The 22,778-nt window shown below is 36.3% G+C and overlaps 1 protein-coding gene across 1 annotated transcript in view; it reads left to right on the forward strand.

Moving 5' to 3' along the window:
* Positions 1–22,778, forward strand: part of Lama2 (laminin subunit alpha 2) — a 577,324-nt gene that overhangs the window by 235,753 nt on the left and 318,793 nt on the right. Inside the window, 2 exon segments of the mRNA XM_036168737.1 lie at positions 5,117–5,216; positions 9,404–9,564. Of these exon segments, the coding sequence (XP_036024630.1) occupies positions 5,117–5,216; positions 9,404–9,564 (261 nt within the window).

Here is a 22,778-nt window from a genome sequence, read left to right on the forward strand (position 1 = left end):
CTATCTTACTGTATATTTAATTTTGATCTCAAGTGCCTGTTGGCCATTTGTGTATCTTCTATCATGAAGCATATGTTCAGGTAAAGATACTATTCTTTTTCAATTTAGAAAACTTCCATTTTTAATTTTTAAACAATATCTAGAGCAAATTTTTATATTTGGTGTGAAATAATGATTTAGACTTACATAGAGTTATTTAGGAATCGTATGATATGGCCATACAATGTGGATCAATTTGTAAGCCATTCTATGTCCACTAACATCAATATACTTTGAGTCAAACAATGCATGTTCACCCACTTTATACTGCATTTGGAACAAGGCTCTCTCTTCAGTAGTTTATTTGCAATTCCATTAAAAACTTTTAAATTATTTCTTTTACTTTCTGAGATTATAATTACATCATTTCCTACTTTCTGTTCTTTCTTCTAAACTCTCCTATGTGCCCCCATCCACCATTTTGGTTTTTAAAATTCATGGCCCCTTTTATCTTTGTGTGCATGTATGTGTGTGTGTTTGTGTGTTTTTGTAAAATGTTACTTGTATGCATGTTTTTAGACTGGTCAAGAGAACACCAATTTTTACTCATAAAATTTTACAGTCAGTGTCTCAAATAAGGATAATATTGCTTGCTACTTGTTTAGAATCTATGTATAAATAGGGAGAGAAGGAATATCATGTTAATGTTGAGTCATTTTATGAACATATATCATGTCTCTATGTACTTTTCCAAACTTATCCATAACAGTAATTTTAGAATAGAGATCTTACAAACCCTTGTTTAAATTGAAATGAGCCTTTTGTTTGCATTGTGTTTAAAGTAGTAGTTAAATAATTTAGTAAAACTTTTTTCCAGATTTTTGCATTTTATTATTAAGAAAAAAATTTAGGATGGCAGTGGTGGCACACACCTTTAATCTCAGCACTAAGGAAGCAGAGCCAGGCAGATCTCTGTGAGTTCAAGGCCAGCCTGGTCTACAGAGCGGGATCCAAGACAGGTACCAAAACTACACAGAGAAATCCTGTCTCGAAAAACCAAAGAAAAAATAATAATAATTAATTCTAAGTTTATCATCTATACTCATTGAAAATTCACTTGTTGGTTCTAGTAATCTTATGGTATTCTTTAGAATTGCACACTTAGACTCTTGTCTACAAATAACATCAGACTCAAGCTTTACTTTGAAATATTTATGCTGATGTTAAATAAAATTGCTGAGAGCTGACATTTTTATTTTGTTCTCACTTTAAATATAAACATAATAATTCACTATTGAGCCTGATGTGAGTTATGGGATTTTTATGGGTTCCTTTTATTAGATTCAGCAGCTTCTCTGCTCTTCCCAGGTAGCTGGGCATTTTTATAATAAAAAAAAATTCTGAAGCATTTTTCAAATGCTTTTCTGCATCTATTAAAATAAATATATGTGTTTTCACTTTGCGTGTTAATATGGTTAGCTTGTATTCATTTGCAGAGCATGAAAATGATTTTGTATTTGTGTATTAAGTACGGTTTATTTATAAAATACTGTAATTTTCATGCATGAGATGATTTTATTTAGTCAAGGAGTTTTGTTTTGCTGAATGAGTGAATTGGGACTTTAATTTTGTGTTCTTACAATATCTTTGTCAGTCATTTATAGTATGGTTTACCAGCCTCAAACAAAAGAACTAGGAAAGGCTTCCTTTTCCTCAGATTAAAAAAAATCATTTATGTATGATTGAAATTAAATCTCTTCCAAACATTTAATATGCTTCAGACTAGAATTTCCCAGTGAGATACCTGAGCTATACATTTATCCCTGTTCATGGATTCTTGGAATGAAATTTAATATTAATTAATTTTTAAAATTAGATATGTGGCTAAACCTAATAGGTTTTGCTTTGTGTGTGTGTGTGTATGGCAGAGTCTCACAATATAGCTGTTATCAAATTGAAATCTCCTAGCCAGACATGCATATGTTGAAATTACATACTAGCATTCATAGATCATTCTGATGCATCTTATTTTTCAGAGTATTTTTTTTTTCTTCCAAGCAGTCAAACTTTTAGCATAAGGGTTTTGTTTGTGTGTTGACTATCCCCTATTCCTTTTTAAAGCCTAGAACATTTTACAAGCGCGGTACCATTATCTGCTGGATTTCATCAGTCCTTATGAAAGCGCACCTAGCATTAGTTTCTTGTTCCTACTATGTGCAATCTTTGTTAATAGATATAAAGATTTGATTGATTATATATGAGCTATGGTTCTACTAAATAGTGAAGGATAGTTTGAAACTCACTTGGCAGTCCAGATTGGCTTCAAATTCATTTCTCTCTAGCTTCAGTCTCCAGAGTTCTGGCATTTGGCCCTTATCCCAATGCCAGTACCTTGTAGAGACCTCCTTTAGATTGCTTCTCAGAGATTATTCTAAGTATTGGAAAACTTCCCTACCCCTCAGTCAGATTGAGTGCATGATCTGTGTATGTTCTATAAGCAAATAACTATTTTTACATTTGTGATAAGAAAGGAAGGAAGAGAAAAGACACAGGGTAGAAGGGCGCTAAACAGACAGAAACCAACATCGTGCAGCACCTGCACATTACCACTCATCATTTTACACAAAATAGTCTCCAACCTCAGCACACAGCAGTGTGTTGTCCGGCTTCTTGTGTACTTATCTTGCGTGGTTCACTGAGCTTCTCATAGCAATCAACTTTGATTTTGATCCACATTGAGAGTATTTTAGGCTATTTATATTGTTGTTTCGTTGAGATAGGGTTTCAAATAGCCCAGCGGGTGCCTAAACTTGTAGCTAAGGTTGCCGGTGATACTCCACTCCTGCCTCCACCTCCAAAATGCCAAGATCTCCATGCTTGATGGGCCATTATTTCATTAACACTATTATTTGATCCATGTCCTCTTTCTTCTTTCTGGGACTAACTACCTGGGTGTCAGGTGGCTTAATTATTCCCTGCAGGTTGCTGAGGCCATACTCACTTTTTATTTCTTTTCTTTTTTCAAATCGAGTAGTTTCTCTTTATCTGACATCTGTCATTGGGTTGATACACACACACTGCTAATTGTAACTGAAATCAAACACATCCAATGAATTTGAAAAATTGAGATTTTGCTTTTTTGGCTGTCTGGAGTTTTGCTTTGTTCTCACCCCCCCCTTCTTATTCTTTGTGTTTTTCAGCTGAAATACTTCATGCATCACTCATAAACATCATTCTTTGAATTCTTTGACCCATCTACAGTTCCTACATTGCCTTGCTTGTATGTTAATTTCAATCCTGGGTTTCCTTGGGGTCTACTTTTATTGACTTTTCTTTCTTAAATGATTACTGCATTTTTCCTGTTTCTTCTCACACCTCCAAACATACATTCTTACAGTGTTTTTGTGGTGATAAAGTGGATCCTGGATCCCATTTTCTTCCTCTGAAGATTTTGAATGTGTCCTAAATAAAGTAAACTTGCTGGTGCATAGAGTGGTGGAGGAGAGCATTTGCTGCTTGAGAGACATTTGATGGAAAGCTCATGGAGCTTAGCTTACATTTCTAAGTTCATTTAAACCCTGTTTACTTGGTGCAAGGCACTGAAAATTCTACTCAAGTTTCTCTTTTTCTTTTTAGTTCTTTCCATCCGTCTTCTTGGCATCTCGTGAATGACTTGTGTGTGTGTGTGTGTGTGTGTGTGTGTGTGTGTGTGTGTGTGTGTAGAATGGATCAGTTAAGCTGTGGGGAGATGTTAGGATACAGATGTGGATCAATATGGGTTTTAAAAAAAAAAAAAAAATAATAATAATAATAATAATAAATATAAAAATTACTGTTTGAATGAAATGTGATGGGTTGTAGCATTTGATCCTAGAGGCTCTTTGGGTATGTCTATTTTTTGTCACTTTTTAAAAAATCAGTATCTTATAAATCTTTTGGTCCCATAAGCTTGTTTAAGGTAGGGAACATGGCTCATGTCTGTGTTAGGGACAGTACTATAGCTCCATGAGGACATTATTAAAAGTTCCTTAAACAAACGATGGTTTTTAAACTGTTGTGAACTTGAGTCCTATTTAATTAGGTATATAATCAAGTTAATTTTTACATCATAATTAATATTAACAAAAAAATTCCTCCTTAAAAATAAAACTAGGTATAGACACTTAGGAAAGATGTAGTCTACTAGAAAAAATGTATGTTCCTGTATATTTATTTCCTGGGAAACTAGTTTATGGTTTTTGTTTTCCACCAGGTCAGCTGGAAAACAAATGTGTGTGCAGTATTGTGAGCAATTTAGTTTTGTTTAATTAAAATTTCAACTGTCAATGCTATTTGTGATTCTAAGCATTTACTGTATGCCAGGGATCTTGTAAGATACCTTCCATGCCATCCCTCTTCATTTCCTCATCTTTGAACCAATTGTTATTGCCCTGGTACCAACATGAAGGGTCAGGGCTACACATGTCCTGCTGGGATGTGAGCTCAACTTCTACTTACTGAGTCTAAAAGTTTTTTTCCAGGTTATACAGCCTCCTAGAACAAGGTTTCTAACTTAAATATTTAACTGTGCCTCTTTTGAGCAGCAAATATAAATTTTTATTTAAATAACGATGCTATGGTCAGTGTGAAAGTTCTTGAAAAGGAAATCAGGAAGAGAATTGATGATCCTGATTTTAAACCATGTCATATTAAAACATATAATAAGCAGGGAAGTTAAATTATGGAATATATATTTGAGTATCTCAACAAAAATCATCATTTTGTTATGATAATAATACAGTGGTTATAAAATATGTTCCTTTAGGTATACTCTTTGTCTGTGGCTTCCTTTATGTAAGCTTTAAAAAAGTCAGGAAGAAATGAAACACAGAAAAATTTTATTGCTTATTGAATCTAAATAACAATTATCTGCAGATTAGTCATGTCAGACCCTTTACTTTGTGTATTCACTGAGGGAAAAATGGATTTTAGAAGCCCACCAATCTGTGTCAAAGATTCTTATAATTCTTATAATTTTATCAAAATAACTTGTTATGTATTTTTAAAACTAATTGGTCCCAAATTGTTTGCCATTGAGTTGAAAATACTGGAATTTTTATTACCTTTGATTGAAACAATTTCAATTATTTTTTTTCAGGTGTCACCAAATTATCCAAGACCTTGCCAGCCATGTCACTGTGATCCCATTGGCTCCCTAAGTGAAGTCTGTGTCAAAGATGAGAAATATGCTCGACGAGGTGAGGCACAGTAGAGGACTGCTGCTCTGATGAAAAGATGAGTGGATGGCAAACAACATTCTTTTCAGAGAATTTCACAGTAATTCCATCCCCATCGTCAGGATTCTGACATCTAAGAGTGTGCCTTCTAGGAAGCTATTTTTATTCACCATAATAATTTGTTTTGTGCTGAACTATGCTGTTTGAAAAGAAAAAAAAAAAAAAAAGATCATCTGCTCTGATGTATGTGTACAGATGTATGTGGTGCTTTATTGTGGACATAAATTCTGAGAAATTTGTCATAAGCAGTTTAGTAGTAGAAATGTCATAGTGTGTATTATACAAAGCATGATGTCATCAGCCAGTCTAATCTTATGGGACCACTGTCCTCTATGTGTCCTTGAGAAAAATGATTTTATATGACAGTTACTCTTGTGTGTGTGTGTGTGTGTGTGTGTGTGTGTGTGTGTGTGTGTGTGTGTGTGTGTGTGTGTGTGTGTCTGGTGGGGAGGAAGGACATAAAAAAGAGATAAAGTGTTTATGCATAAAGCATACATATTATGTATACATGTTTTCTTGTTCTGTAGCTGGAAGTTTTCCCTTGTCCCTGAGGTCAGGACAAATCTCTCTCTCCTTTGTCCTGCAGTCACTTGAGCCCAAGTAAACACTCAGAGGTTTATATTACTTACAAACTGTATGGCCTAATGGCTCCGGCTTCTTGCTACCTAGCTCCTATAACTTAACTCATTTTTATTAATCTATAAGTTGCCACATGGCCATGGATTACCAGTGCTTTTACATCTTGCTTCTCCTGGTGGTGGCTGGCATCTCCTATGCCTCTGCTTTTCTCTTCCTCTCTCTCCAGTTGAAATGTACCGCCTAATCTTATTCTGCCTCACCATTGTCCAAACACCTTTATTTATCAACCAGTCACAACACAGAGAAAGCTATCTCACACCATTGTCCTGTTCCTTAGTTTGTTCTGTAACTTCTACTGGGTCCAGTGTAAAATGACAGCATTCATTGAGAGATTTGTGTGCAGCATTGAGCAGCAAATAGAGATCACATTGTGAGATGTAGATGATGCCAAGTGTATACAAAGGACTACAGATGGTGGTACTATGAGTTGCAACCCAATACTTTGAGGGGTAAAATTCATGATAAACTCTCAACATCAAGAAATCAAATGGCAAAATAATAAAATTAATATTTGGGAGCTAATTTCAGGGCAATTGCCCTGGAGAATTTGAGTAGCAACTTTAAAGTAGCAAATAATGAAGACTGTGTGCATTTTTGGCCTAATGTTCTTAAAGTTAAATCTTGCCATCAGGAATTCTTTGGTTTTTTTTTAAGGACAAGTCAGTCACAATTATCAATAATATTAAGTCACCCACTAAAATTAGCACATTATTCAAAAATTTGTTAGAAATAGGAAAATAAATACATAATGTAGTGGTAGTTTAGAAGCAAGAATAATGAAATTCTATGAAGAGAAAAACTTTAATATTGCCCCTCCTTTTTTGTTTCATATTTTACCTTTCATTGGATCCTCAAGGGGAACTGAAGGTGTTGACAGTTGTGAGCTGCCATGTGGGTCATGGGTATTGAACCTGGGTCCCCCAGAAGAGCAGCAAGTGCTCTTAACCCCCGAGCCATCTCTTCAGCTCCTATAATCAATAGTTTTGAAGCAAAAATCTAACAAAAATTACTTTATTACATCTTTATCAATGTAAACTAAATGTTTATGGTATTAAATCTATTATATTTCATGTCCCTAATTAGTATTTATGTATCAGTTGTACTTTCCTGCATGCTTTCCATATGCATATACATATGTCCTTTTTGTTTAGTATTTCCAGTAATTTTTCACGACTCCTGTGCACATTATGTAAACACACTCTTAATAGTAATAGTGCATATTCTTGATTTATTCATGTTTAATATTCCTTTTGTTCAATGGTAGAATTTCTTATCATGATGTATTCTTGCATTTCATTACTCTTTGTCTTTGACAGTGATCACATTTTATTGATTTGCTCTTATTTTGAAGGCCTATTTCTTGTATTCATTCATTCAACAGTTTTTCCTATCTTTATCATCAAAGGCATGAATAATAGATTGCAGTCCTCACATCATTCCTAAAGAGAGACCAAAGGTGTTCTTGTGGATGTATTATCTTTAACATTTCTCTGTCAAAAGAAAAGGGAATTACAATACTTTTCATACCCCTCTTCCATGTCCCAAATCCGTTCCTATGAATGCCTTCAAGTCTTTTCTTTTTGATGATTTAAAAATATTTTATGAATTTGTTGAGAATTTTTTACACTGTATTTTCATCATATTCACCCCACTACTCCAATTCTACCCCCATTCAGCCTTTGCTTTAGCATTGCTGTGGGTGCTCCTACATCACATTTACAATGCTAACTTGTCAAGTAGTCCATCTTTGTTCCCAAGGATGTCTGCATCTGTTATGATGTGCTGGGGCAAACTTGATTATGAGTTGCCAGAGATGCACACGACACAGCCTATTCTTCCCAGTGTTGTGCCGTAAGCTTTAAACTTTATGGAAAGTGCCCCTTGATCATTTTGTTGTTGCTGCTGTTGTTTCCTGTAGCCTTGTCACACAGAAGTTGTAGTCTGATAGATGTTTCACTATTCATCTTTCTGCCCTTCATTTCCCTTAAATTTCACATGTATATGGTGTGTGTGTGTGTGTGTGTGTGTGTGTGTGTGTGTGTGTGTGTGTGTGTAGATACATGTGTGTAGGTACATACATGGGTGTGGTTTGTGGGCATGTGTGTAGGCAGTTAAAGGTTAACATAGGCTGTCTTCCTTTATAGCTGCCTACCCAGAGTTCATCCATTTGACTATACTGGCTGGCCAACCAGCTCCGGGGATCTGCCTATTTCTCCAAGTCCTAATCCAACTTACCAGTGTCCACTGCCCACTCGGCTTCACTGTGGGTGACAGGAATCCAAATCCAGATCCTTATGTTCCCACACTTCATTCACTGAACCATCTCTTCAGTCCTTAAACTTTATTTTTAAGGACTTTTAGATCTATTTATTTCATTTTATGTGTATGGATGATTTGCCTGCATGCAGCAAGTATATGCACTATGCGAGTGCTTGGTACCAGCACAGGCCAGAAGAGCTTGTTGGATCCCCTGAAGCTGGAGATAATTTTGAGTCAGCACGTTGATGCTTTGAACCAAACCTGGGTCCTCTGTAAGAGCAACAAGTGCTCTTAACTGCTGAACAATCTCCTCAGCCCCTCTGACATCTTTATTTAGGCTCCAGATTAGTATTAGCTTTACTGATGTGCACAAGAAAAGAAGGCCATCTAAACCAACTTGAGCAAAGCTCATATGAACTAAGAGACTAAAGCAAAATGCACAGGACCTGTATGGGTCTGCACCAGATCCTTTGTATGTATATTATGGCTTTCAATTTAGTGTTTTTATGGGATTCCTGGGTGTGAGAAAAATTATGTTTCTGATTCTTGTGCCTTCTCCTGAGGCTCTTTTCCTTCTGTTTATTTGTGTCTTCTCCTGGGGCTCTTTTCCTTCTGTTTATTTGTATCTTCTCCTGGGGCTCTTTTCTTCTATTTATTTGTCTTGTTCAACTTCGATGCGATAGTTTCCATTTTATTATGTTTTATTTTGTTATATTTTTAAAATGAATGAAAACCTAGCCACTAGGATAAAGGTTAACACCTGAGCTGTCCTGTATACCTGCTCAAAGAAGGGAAATCAGTTTTTTCCAATAGAGTGACACTGGGTACATCAACCACTCCAGGACAAGGCCACATGTTCAGGAGTAGCTGACCAGTATATAATGGACTTCACAGTTTTTGTGTGTACTTTTATTTGGTTACAGTTTTCTGTGTATGTGTGCGGGTGTGGGTGTTTCTTTTTGGATGTTGTATTTTGTTTTCTGGTTTTGCTATTGTATTGGTTTTGTCTGTTGAGAAAGAACTTAAAATTGAATGAGTAGGGGAAGGAGAGAAGATCGGGAAGGACTTAGGGGAAGGGAAGAATAGGAACAAAGTATATTTAAATTTAAAATTGTTTTAAATAATACAAATTAAAAAAAAAACTAATTTTGTAATCAGAATCCAACTTCAAAGTCACTACAATTCAAACCTCAAGAACTAATTCATGTGTTTCCTTTGAAAGTGCTGATGTGCAATGCTTCTTCCCACAGGTTTAATGCCTGGATCCTGTCACTGCAAAACTGGCTTTGGAGGCATGAGCTGTGATCGGTGTGTCAGGGGCTACAGGGGCTACCCAGACTGCCAACCCTGTAACTGCAGCGGTTCAGGGAGCACAAATGAGGACCCTTGTGTTGGGCCCTGTAGCTGTAAGGTACGTTGTTTAATCCAGTTGTGTCCCACTGTCGAAACAAGGGACAGCTTCCCTTGGCTTCTCTGTTACATCTGCTGCCATTGAGCATGCAAAGCTTTTCCTGTGTATATGACTATCTGTTATGTGCATAGTGCTCCTGTAACTGTCCTTAAATACTGACCGGGATTGCCACCACACCTGCATTTATATAAATTCTGCAAAGACATAGACCCCCTTAGTGGTCTATGCCATTTTATAACAAATGATCTTTCTCCCATCACACAAAAATGTATGCATCACTTGAAAAAGTAGTTGTTTCAAATTTAAAAATATATACCTTTAGAGCCACTTCAGAAAATAATTCTGTCAAGGATTTAATTCTGGATTTAAAAAAGTCCCCTGAGATCTGAGTGGAGATAGGCCTTAAAATTCTCACCATACTTAAATTTTTCTATTTAATTACCAAAGTGTAAGAAGGCCTAGTGGAATTGATTAAAGATTCTATGTGTTGTCCCACGGGTACTTTCAGAAAGGCAATTTTATATGTTGTACATAATCAGCTAACAGCTCACCATGTCTGCACTAAGGGACTTATTACACCTGCAGCCTTCACACATATAGGAAACAGAGTTATGCACAAGTCTGAAATGATAGGACTAATTTACTTCAGGTACAGAAGTCCGTTCCATGGTGCTATGATTAGTACATAGTTGTATTAACCAAGTGAATAAGCAATCTTTTCAAAATGGTGGCATGCCACATTATTATAAACATTAGAGAAATTTTGATATCTTTGATAGGGCCATGCTAAGAGCAAGACAGTTAGATTAAGCCTCTCCTTTCTTTAACTAATTTATTATACTAATCTGTAAATATATGATCATAGTTGGTACATGTGTATTTTGGTGTATATGGACAAATATTGCAGCATAATAAGATATTTTTAATATTTAAATGCCTATTAGTAAAAAAATTTCTAAAATATGCTATATAGTATATTATTTGTGTATTTTATGTACACTTACTGTATAAAATAACAATAATAAAACTATATACAAATTATATTTACATAATAGGCATGCATTATATTAGACACTATTTAAGCATCTGTCTTGAAACTGGACCAGTTACTGCCTACACAGTGAACAGAAAGCCATTGTGAAAGCTCTCATGTACTGGAACATAATAAATTTTCTAGATTTAGTGCATTTCATTCTAGTATTACCTGAAATGAAAAATGCTCTCTAAGAAGACCAGCTGTGGACAGCAATGACTGTGGCAGCTTGCTTCAGACACCCCTGCCCCACCCCCACCCCCACCCCCACACCATTCTGAATGCTGTTGGGGGGGACAATTCTACAGCCTTCAGGTCTTCTCCTCTAATATGAACTTGAGAAAGGTCTTATCTTGTCACTTGCTCAAGTGTAGGACAGGTAGAGCTAAGCTTAAAGTGGGAAAGGAACTTCATGAGTCTATAGGATACAGGAACGTAAGCAGGAGGAAGGATGCATTTTCAGATACACACCTTTAAAGAAAGGTTGAGCATCAGCTACAGTTAAGGAAAGACTGACAAAGGATAGGGGCAAACCTCATGTCATTGGCTTCTTTGGGAGATAGAGCCAGGAAGGCTGAGGCAGGAGAGCTCTGGTGATGAGGTGTGCTCACAAGGAAAGTTCCTGGAGCTGCTTAGACACCGAGTCCTGAGAAGAGTGATTGTAATCCTAATGAGAAAAAAGCCACCATGAACACACTTGATGCTCTGAGCATGCCATTAAAACGCTACAATAAACAGTAATTAAGAAATCATAAGAGATTTTAAAATTAACTGCATAACATCATTGGAAACAACATCTTTCAACAGTGCGATATTTTAAACAAAAACTCTTAAGGAGTCCTATGATAAAAATTTGCAGAAAGCAAGTTTCATAAGATGCCAGCAAAACTATGAAAATATAAAAAAGTATGCACACATAATGAATGAGTTACTTTTATCAAAAATTATGTTGCAACATAATTATATCATGGTATCTTATAATGAACTATGTAACAACGTTCAGACACTGCACTGTGATGAATTGTCCATCACCTCTCATTTATAAAAATGATAAATAGCTAAGTATTTAAAACAGCTATGCATACAATTTAAATATTCAAAGGAACACCCACTAGTACTGAAAGGAATGAGATATATCCTTTTTTTAAAAAATTATGATTTGAAATAGTTGTACCAACTGATAAAAATAGTATAGATTAAAAATTCTATATAAGAAGAAAAACATTATTGGATGCTTACAATAAAATAATAGATTTTTTATTTCAGTATAAAGTATGTGTGTGTGTATATTCATGTAGTATTGATATAAAAATAATTGATTTTATCTCTTTGTTTGTTTGTTTTTTCTCAAGACAGGGTTTCTCTATGTAGTTTTGGTGCCTGTCCTGGATATCTCACTCTGTAGACCATATATGTGTGTGTGTGTGTGTGTGTGTGTGTGTGTGTGTGTATAGGACAATTTGCTGGAGTTGGTTCTCTCAGTATACCTTGTGAGTCCTGGGGATTAAGCTCTGGTTGTCAGTTTGGCAACAAGCATCTTATGTGCTGAGTTACCTGGCTGGCCTGGCTCCTTTCTCATTGTTTTTTTGAGTCAGAACTATCCATTGAGTATGAAAACAGTTCAAAGAACTTCCTCATTATGAAACACTAGGCCTATTTTTTTCTTTTATGAATTTTAAGTGACAGAGATTCTAAAAGCTGTATTGAGTCGAGATGGACACAACTTTTCCAGCTTCTATTATTTCAAACATATAGATTGGTGGGATAAATTCAGCTAGTAAACTAAAAATAGTTAGATTCAGGAAACAGATGGAAATTTCTAAGTGTTAAACTTAAGAGGGAAATCTGTTAAACTTAAGCTCAAGCCAATTTGAGTAACAAGATTGGTGAGGTGTAGGTAGAAGGTGAGTCTTAGTTTTAAGATAAAGTCCAGTATTCGGAAGAGTTAATACACTTTAATTGGTCCATAGAGATAGACACAAAATTGAACTGCTTCTTTTGGGGACCCCAGAAATGTCTCCCAAATGTGGACAGGAGACTACAGCTCCATGATGTAAATTTAGGGAAGCAGCTGGACAGCTTTCTGAGTCTCTGAAGATCTGGGAGAAGAAAAGTTAGTGGCCAATGAGGAATTAAACTCCCAAACCTGTGTGCTATGTGAGAACAGAATTGATTTTATTCTTTCCTTATGATACCCAGAAATAAAATGGTGACTCTGACTCTGTGATTGTGATTTCTTCTCGGGGGGCGGGGGGGGGGGGAGAGAGAGAGAGAGAGAGAGAGAGAGAGAGAGAGAGAGAGAGAGAGACTCAGTTTTCTTTAAGCATGTGGCCCCTGGTAGATAGCACCCTCAGGTGGAAGGCAGACATCCAAGAGGGAATAGACAGCAGAGACTGGACTGGAGTTTAAACAATGTGACAGGAAGTTGGGTGGGCAGCGAGAGTGAAGAGTAGGAAAAGCAGGGAATGAATGTGATCAAAATACACAGTGGAGAATTCTCAAAAAACAAAATGAAAGAAATGGTCAAGAATGTAAAATAAAATTGAGAACATGGAGACAGTTGATACTACCAAACAGCACAGGAAATTCGGGAAAATGGAACTCAACATTTGTCATTGTTACTAGGATGAATTAATACTACTAACATCTTCAAGATGACTGCACCCTGTGCTCTAGAAATTTCATGACTAAACATTTATCCTAAACAAGTTTAACAATACATTTTTTAATTATATAAAAGATGTTTAATGCATAAATACTTGGCATAATGAAATTAAGAAAAATAAATACCAGAAAAATAGCAAACATGAGTTATAAGCTCACTTTCCTTGTCTATGTATATAACCTCTGTAGATTCAACTCATCATAGGATGAAAAACCAGGACTAGATAGAATACTTGCTTAACATGTACAAAACCCCAGATTTTATCCCAGTATCACAGACAAGACAAAATAGAGAAAAGAAAATATATTTAAAAAGCAATTATATATATGGAATGCATATACACTTTTCTCTTTTAATCCCCTAAATTCTGGGTATCACTTACTGGCATGTAATTTACATTGTATTCAGGTTAGGAATTAATCTGGGAATGGTTTAACTGAGTGGAAGGATACATAAGAGTTACACAGATGGAACAGGATTTTATGTAAGAACCTGAGCATCAGTGATTTGGGGATCCACTAGCTGTTCTATAACCAATTTCTCAGAGATGATGAGAAGAAACCAAATCTCCATTTAATCTAATAAAAGGAAACAAAGTGAGCATAGTAAATCTATGTGTCTAAGGAGTGATAACTTCTAGAAACTTCAGCTAAAAATTTATGTCCTAAAGTTTGCATTCATGTAAAGTTGAAAATATTTAATAATTGTACATTTTTTGTTGATGAACACAAATGTAAGAAAATTTTAAATATACTGTATGATACTTATTAATTTTAGAATGATGGTTGACTAGAGAAAAAGGGACAAAGAGCAGAAATTGAATTACAGACAAGGTGTGTCTAGAAATAAACATGTAAGTGAAGTAAACATGTACAACATCAGTCCCATCTACTTACTAGGTTGTGGGCAATTGATATCATACAACATGCCCTTTTCTGATGCTCTAAAATAATTCCTAATTTAAAATATATATAACTGGTGATAAAAAGGAATTCCCATATTCAACAGGGTTTAAAAAATTATTAACATTATACAATATCAACTACACTGTGACCTTTTCACACAGGTTTTCTCTTCTAGACTTCTTTAGAGAATAATATTAATAACTATGATCCTTATGTTTCTGAATATAAAAATGAAACAAAATGTTTTCAGATTTCTAGGCCTTTTTGTATATCTTGAAAAGTCTTAATTTTTGTAAATCATGGCAACATGTCTTCTAAATGTAAAAGCTACCTTACTTTTGGTCATTGCTTATATACTGGTACCACGCACTAGAATTTGGCTCTTTTGTAATTTGGTGTTATACTATTTGTTTTAAATGAGTTGGATTGTGGAATGTCATAGATAACATAGATTGACCTTGATCCCAGAAGGAACATTCAGCTTTATTTTTACCAAAGTCTTATTACAAGATTAGAAACTGGAGTCTGTGCTTTATTTTGCTTTGCTTTGTTTTTTATTTCACTTTCCATTGTGACCTCAGTAGTCCACAAGGCTATGTGATTGGGCCTCAACTTACCTGTCTGGAATGATGGAGGGCATCTGTCACTGTTTCTCAGACTTGATTAAATCCCCTAGTCCCCAAGCTTTCAGTAACTGGAGTTTTCTAAGTTCTTTCAGACTGCTCAGGAAACCTCATCTCTCCTCTCTTTTATTTTGCCTGATGATTTTCGTTCAAGGTTAATTTCCACTTTCCCATCAACACTTTCTTGAATCTCCAATTAGGAAGCATTCTTCTGCATCAATCATGCTCATAATTTTCCTTTAAAATATTTTCAGCATTTGAATCCTACTTTATGTCTGTCTTACCTCAGGTGAGGACATGGAACCTAAGTAATGTCTTCGTCATTGAGCAAAAAGAAGTTAACACAATGATTATAAGAAAGAAGTGAGGAAAATAATGGAAACATCATGGACTTTGGCCGTCAGTTTCTTGTCCCGTTTAATGCTGTATGCTTAGATATACAGCAGTGATATTGAGTATTTCTTACCAAAATCTCATTAGGCATGCTAGAAAACAGAACCTCTGCATGGACATATAGATTCACATGAGCTTATTTGTGATTGGTTGTTGCTTTATTTTTCACAAGTAGGGAGAAAAGGCCACTCATTGTCTGATTCTTTTATGATGTTTTAATGTTTTACAGACTCTGAATTTACCTCTTCTTTATTTGTGTTCAGGAATAGCTGCCACATTAGTTTATAAGACTTAAAGTCATGACATTTCTACAAAGAATCTTGATGCCAGTGATTTTATCTCTGATCTAAATTTCATAGAGGAAACATCACAGTACCATAACGTAAATCACACACACACACACACACACACACACACACACACACACACGCACATACGCACACGCACACGCACAGTGAGAAAGACTCTCTTCTGGTAAATTAAATGGGCTCTTCTGACCTCTCTTTTGTCTAAACCTTTCCTTTGGGCTTTGTCCTCAAGTCTAACCACGTCTAAAAAGAATCATCCTAAATCATCCTCTTGTGAGTCCCTCACCCTTCCCATAAGAGTAGCCTTCCCTGTCTTCCACATGCAAGCTGCTGGGTAGTTTTAACAAGTATACCTATCCTTAATATTCCCTGTTAGTAGCTTTCTATGGCTTTACCTTCTTGTATTCTGTTTATAAAGCCCCACTTATCTTTGCTGCATTTGGAATGAAGCTCTGTCCTGCACTGAGATCTTATTTGAATAGCTTCTAGGTAAAAATCTGTTTTGATCATTTAAATTAGTATATAGCTAATCCTTTTAAACAAAATTGGATAAAACTTAGTTTGTGAGAAGTGAAACTCTCATTTCTTTTCATCTTTCCCCAGACCACCACATACTATCTAATTCTGTATCAGTATGTTTAAAGAATATGTACTCAACAAATACTGCTAATTAAGTAATTATCTTTCCATATGTTAACTTATTTTAATACTAATACACATTAAAATGAAGGCTTTTATGGAAGAAAAATGTATAATTGACTACACAAGCCTCAAAACTAAGCGTGACTACAAAATTTCCCAAGCAATTATTATTTTAAAAAAAGTTAAATGTCACTGTAGATATTCTCAGTAACTTTGTCAATAGAATTCCCAGTTGACTAACAATCACAGTTAAACACACACTGCTAAAGTCGTACCTAATTTGTAAGGAGGAAGCTTCATGAGAATGGAAACAGGAAAGCTATTGTGACTCTATTTCTCCAGAGAGAGGCTGTACTGAGGAAGCTATCACAAAAAGAAAATTGATGTCAGCTCACCAGCCTCTGACTTGAAGGGGAAAAAATAGCTACATAGTAAGGCTTTTCAAATTTAGCTATTCTGTGGCAAAAATAGTCCTAAAGAAATAAAGAGCAGCCACTAGGAGTGTTTTGTAGGATAGACCACAGTATCTTTTAATTAGACACTTTACTATGCATAGTCAATGGAATTATGGGACTAGAGCAAACAAGCCTTCCTGAGGAGATGGGTGTTAGTTCAGGAGAGACAAAATCATTAATTTTACATGTAAGATAAGTATGTCCTGCCAGGCAGTGGTGGCACATGCCTTTAATCCCAGCACTCAGAAGACAGAGGCAGGCAGAGCTCTGTGAGTTCAAGGCCAGCCTGGTCTACAGAGCGAGATCCAGGAAAGGCGCAAAGCTACACAGAGAAACCCTGTCTCAAAACAAAACAAAACAAAACAAAACAACAACAACAAAAAGATAAGTATGTTCTTACAGTTCATCTATACATGCAGTCCATCTGTAGTTTTAAGGTTTCTCAGTGCAGATTATGATGATAATGTGACCAAGCATGCCCCTTGAGGGTCATGATAATGAAAAATAGTTTGACTAAATTGAGTGATGCTTTTAATATCACAGTGTGGAAGAATGTATTATCTTTTATATGGAATATTTACAAAGGGAAATTCATAGGCTATGATTGGTCCATATTTAAAAGTTAGTGTATGTGATTAGAATAACCTGGAAATGAACACTGAATGTGTATTAGGAATAGTTGTTTCTAGAATAAAAGAATGGAACATGGAAATTGTACCATTTCATGGGCTTCACTGTGGAAACTATCATTAAATATGTAAATTAGCAAAATCACTAATGGACTCTAAACACTTAAAATATTAAAATGAATTGACAAGAGTTGCCCATTGGAAGTAATGAGAGCTTTAATGGCATAGACCCTGATGACTTAGATAAAATTAAGAGACATTTAATGTTTTTGAAACATCAAATTATGCTGGTAACTCTTTAAAAGGTGATCAGTACAAAGAAGTGCTATAACAAAAAGATGAGAAACATCATAACAATGAAAGTAACCCTCAGCAATGGAAGTTCAGGGTCAGGTATACTCTTACCTGTAGTTGAGGGACCAATGGGGTGGTCTGCCCACCTTAGAATGTAACAGATAAGAAAAGAACAAAAACAATGCCTTTATTGGGTAACCACACCTACAAACATCTCAACTGCAGAGGAGAGTATTGCAATAGATTATTTTTGTGTTAGGAGGAAAACAAAATGCATCTTTTGTATCAACTCTGTTGCTTTTCTGCTTAATTTTCCTTCAGAGACTCAGGGACTATGGTGATAATCTGGTGTCGGCCACAGCACATGTTCTTTGTACCTGTCTCAGAGCAGGCATTTTTTTTTGCCAGTATGTCTTAGGTTATCTGTAGACTTTTCCAATTGCTTTTGCCATAATCCTCTGGAGTACAGTTTGCTACTTCCTAGCATACCTGGACCAAAAATGCTCAGCTGTGACTAGATGAATGAGTCACAGAAAGAAATAATGTGCAGAACATTTATTAACAATTTGATATGGGTAGCAAAAGAAATGATTTTGTCCAGAGAGCTCTCCTATAGAGCAGATGGTTCACTCTCATGTAAAGTCAAAACCTTCAAGTCCCAGATCTCAGCTCTTAAAGAAGATCTTCCTGTATGAAATGGGGATACAGTAAGAGGCTTACTCATGCATGGAATGTTGAATCACAGGTGTAAAAATAAAACCCCAAAATATAATGCCCCAAACCTGCAGAAAGAGTAACGATCAGGCTTCCAAGATCATGTTTGTATGAAGGTACTAATTATATAGATGATTGTGTAGCCTATATTGTCAAAGTTGGGGTCCTTTGACACTGTTAATGCACACGTGAAAGTCTCAGAATAAACTTCTGCATTGGAATTATGCTACTTTCTATGACATGAAATGCATACAACACACCATGTGTTTTTCAGGAATCACTTTGAAAACTATTGTTTTTAAAGAATCATTTTCAAGCACAACCCTAGACATCAATTTTTAGATGTGTTATGACATGCTTCTTTCTGAGGAGATATGATAAAGGAAGGAAAACCTAATAAGTTTACTTATTCCTCATTGAAGTGTCTAGAAAGTAGAGTTCTAGTGAGCTAAACAGAATTTCTCTGATTCAAATTCAAAAGGCCCTGTCAGGAGTAGTATTAGTTATTTTTCTGGCTACCGTGACCAAATAGGCAATAAGAAGCAGCTAGACAGAGGGAAGGTTTACTATGACTTACCTGTTCCAGCAGTTCAAGGAGACACAGTCCTTCGTGATGTGGATGTAACTGGAGAATAAGGTGGCTGCAGTCTGGGAAAAGAGAATGAACAGGAAGTGAGCTAGATGATGCAAGCTGAGGGTATAATTCCAATGATGCACTTCTTCCAGCAAGGCTCCAGCTCTTGGACATTAAACAAGCTTCTAGAATAGTACTGTCCTGTGGAAAGTAGGAGTTAAGGTCCTCAGTCTACTGGGGCATTTCACATTCAAACTGCTACAGAAACCATAAGGGTGCAAACATCAGTAGGTCCTATTTATTTGCGTGTAAGATTTGTCTCTGGTAGAGCCTGATAACAGTCAGCATATTATAGTTTTGGATGTAATAAGTGCCCTTTAATCTCATCGAACATTAACATGAAAGTTCCTTTTAAAGATAGCTTGTGAATCAGGTTACATTCAGAACCAAAGGAGACTCAGAGAGCTCTGTGTTCCAGTGTGACCAACAAGCATTTGTAGAAAAACTGGAGATAAAGTATAGGAATAGCTGGATTGGTTACATCTAGATATTTCCCTTATTTGAACACAGTCTGGCCAGTTAGCAAACTCTGATTAGCTCAACTTGAGATACTTGAGACTGGATAAAACTTATCGGGGACAACATTATGCTCTCTCTAAATTAGGTTTTTGCCTTGTTGATGTATTGGTAAATTGCAGCTTATTATGAAGAAGCTGCAGGATTAACTTGAGAACAGCAAAACGGACCTATAATACTTTAGTTCAAATAGTAGTTAAAATAAATTAGACAAAAGTAGCAGTTGGACAACATGTTCTTATTAGTCTACAAATGCTTTATAGGCTCCATCATCTATAGTATGGTGTTTAGAGGTTCCTGGAGACTATAGTAGTTTGAGTGACTTCTTGGACATTCAGAATTTATAAAACTATGTTATATTCACCTTTTATTACATGAGCAGTTCCAGATGAGAATCACTACAGACAGAAGAAGCATAGTGAAGAGCCCAGGAGAAACAACGTGCAAGATGTCAGTCATCCTCTCCCAGCAGAAGCATGCAGAATGCTTACTCTCCCACAGTATATGACAAGTGGGGAGTATTGCTAACTAAGGAAGCTCACCCAAGTCTTGTGTTCAGGGTCTTGTCAAATAATAGTTATGGAATGCTCATGTGGCAAGCATATACTTTATCTGAAGTATCCACAAAGTCTCACTGATACAGCATGGCTCTGGAGCTTCCAGATGAGTGAGATAAGACATTTAGTAGAGTGTTGATATAAAGCAGCTAATGGGAACCTAGTTTCCACATATACAAAATCTTAGAAGGCCATCTCAAATATCTTTTGGTTAGTTCCCCATAACACAGTGGTTGTCACAACCCCATTGGCAAATACTTATCTGCAAAAATAATTAAATTATGATTTATAACAGTAGCAAAATTGCAGTTATGAAATAGCAATGAAAATAATTTTATGGTTGATTTGGGGAGGGGGGTCATAACAACACGAGGAACTGTATTAAAGGATCATGGCATTAGGAAGGTTGAGAATCACTGCTCTAATACATCATTCATCATTAGATGATGTGTTTAAACCTTCAAACCTGCTAAGTTAACCAATTCCTATACTTATATAGTAGTGAAAGATTTCTGTGTCTCACTGTCTCACGTCTCATAAGCATTTTATTTACTACTGTCAACTCAAGTGCCTCAGATATAATTCTGTGGATTTGTCTCTGGCTTAGCTCCCATTAATTACCTTCCATTTCCTAAGAGAAGAGGTTCCATCTCTTAGGATACCCTTAAACATCAATTATTTAAGAGAAAGCCTTTGATTTTAAGTACCAAATGAAGTGCTTCCCATATAGGAAGTTTTCAATGAGTTTATTTGGAAGAATAGTTGACAAATAAAACTTTCTTCTGAGATACCACCTTACACCTGTCAGAATGGCTAAGATCAAAAACACAGAAGACAGCTTATGCTGGAGAGGATGTAGAGCAAGGGGAACTCTCCTCCACTGCTGGTGGAAATGCAAGCTTGTATAGCCACTTTGGAAATCAATATGACGCTTCCTTAGAAAATTGGGAATCCATCTCCCCCAAGACCCAGCTATAGCACTCTTGGGCATATACCCAAGGAATGCTCAATCATACCACAAGGGCATTTGCTCAGCTATGTTCATATCAGCATTGTTTGTAATAGCCAGAATGTGGAAACAACCTAGATGCCCTTCAACTGAAGAATGGATAAAGAAAATATGGTACATACACACAATAGAGTACTACTCAGCAGAGAAAAACAATGACATCATGAGGTTTGCAGGCAGATGAATGCATCTAGAAAAAATCATCCTGAGTGAGGTAACCCAGACTCAGAAGGACAAACATAGTTTGTACTCACTTGTAGTAGGATACTAGATGTAAAACAAAGATGACTAAACTGCTACACAACTCCAGGGAGGCTACCTAGAAAATGGGACCCTAGGAAAGACACAGGGATCGCTCAATGACAGAGAAATGGATGAGATCTTCATGAACAACCTGGATGACAGTAGGAGTAATGAAGGGCAAGGTTCGAGGGAAAGAAAGCTTAGGGGAGCAGGAGATCCCAGCTGGATCAAGAACAGAAAGGAAGAACAAGGAATAACAGACCATGATAAATGATGACATGAGAACAGGAATAGGCAAAGTGCTGGAGAGGTCCCCAGAAATCCACAATGATACATCCTCTGTAGACTGCTGGCAATGGTCGAGAGAAAGCCTGATCTGACCTAATCTGGTGATCAAATGGCCAAACACCCTACCGGTCATGCTGGAACTTTCATCCAATAATTGATGGAAGTGGATGCAGAGATTCTTGGCCAAGCCCCAGGTGGAGTTCCAGGAGTCCAATTGTTGAGAAAGAGGAGGGACTGTAAGAGTGTGAATTGTTGAGACCAAGATTGGAAAAGCACAGGGACAAATAGCCAAACAAATGGAAGAACATGAATTATGAACCAAAGGCTCTGGAGCCCCCAGCTGGAGCAGACCCTCTGGATAAGTGAGACAATTGAATAGCTTGAACTGTTTGGGAGGCACCCAGGCAGTGGGACCCAGACCTGTCCTTAGTGCATGAGCTGGCTGTTTGGAACCTTGGGCTTACACAGGGACACATTGCTCTGCCTGGAAGGAGCTGCCTGTACTGAATCCACCAGGTTTAAATGAATCCCCAGGGCAGTCTTGGCCCTGGAGGAGATGGGAATGGAGGTGGGGGTGGAGGTGGGAGGGGGAGGACAGGGGAACCCATGGCTGATGTGTAAAATTAAAATAAAATGTAATAAATTAAATAATAATAATAATTAAAACAAAAAACCTTCCTCATATTAAACATTATTTTCACTGTCTTTGCTAACATAGATGTCTCCCTATATCTACCAACAAGTTTAATTTTTTAAAACCATGCTTCAAGGTTTATTTGCAATTTTCTTCCTGTTGTAAAGCCTTCACAAGAAGAATCTGTGCCTCCTTAAGTATGTTCTCATAAGTTAATTAGCTTCAGAGATTCACTGACCATGTTCCACCTTGCAGTAAAGTTAATTTCAGGTGTATCATTTTATCTAGATAGACACTGGCTTTTAAGAACAGAGACCTTGGCTCTACTCTCATTCTAGTACCTAGCCCACTTTAATGTGCTTTTCAGGTTATTAGATTAAACTGAATATACAATGAGTTATTCATAATTTTTCTGAAGGCCACATTACAAGGCTAAAGTGGAACTAAGGAATAATGTCTAAAATTGTCTAATTGTTTAGCTCAGTCTGAATCTCAGAAAGTGGCATTATTTGCTTTCAATTTAGAGTAAATGAAAAGTAGACTAGACAGAGCCCAGAAGAACACTGTGTTCAGAACAGCTGTACTGTGTCCTCAATGGAAAAAGCTAAATTATAATTATAGATATGTTTCATCCTTCCTGCCTGTGCACTCTTTTGAAGATGCTTTTCACTG

The sequence above is a fragment of the Onychomys torridus genome, chromosome 19, assembly GCF_903995425.1.
Source record: "Onychomys torridus chromosome 19, mOncTor1.1, whole genome shotgun sequence".
NCBI classification, from domain to species: domain Eukaryota; kingdom Metazoa; phylum Chordata; class Mammalia; order Rodentia; family Cricetidae; genus Onychomys; species Onychomys torridus.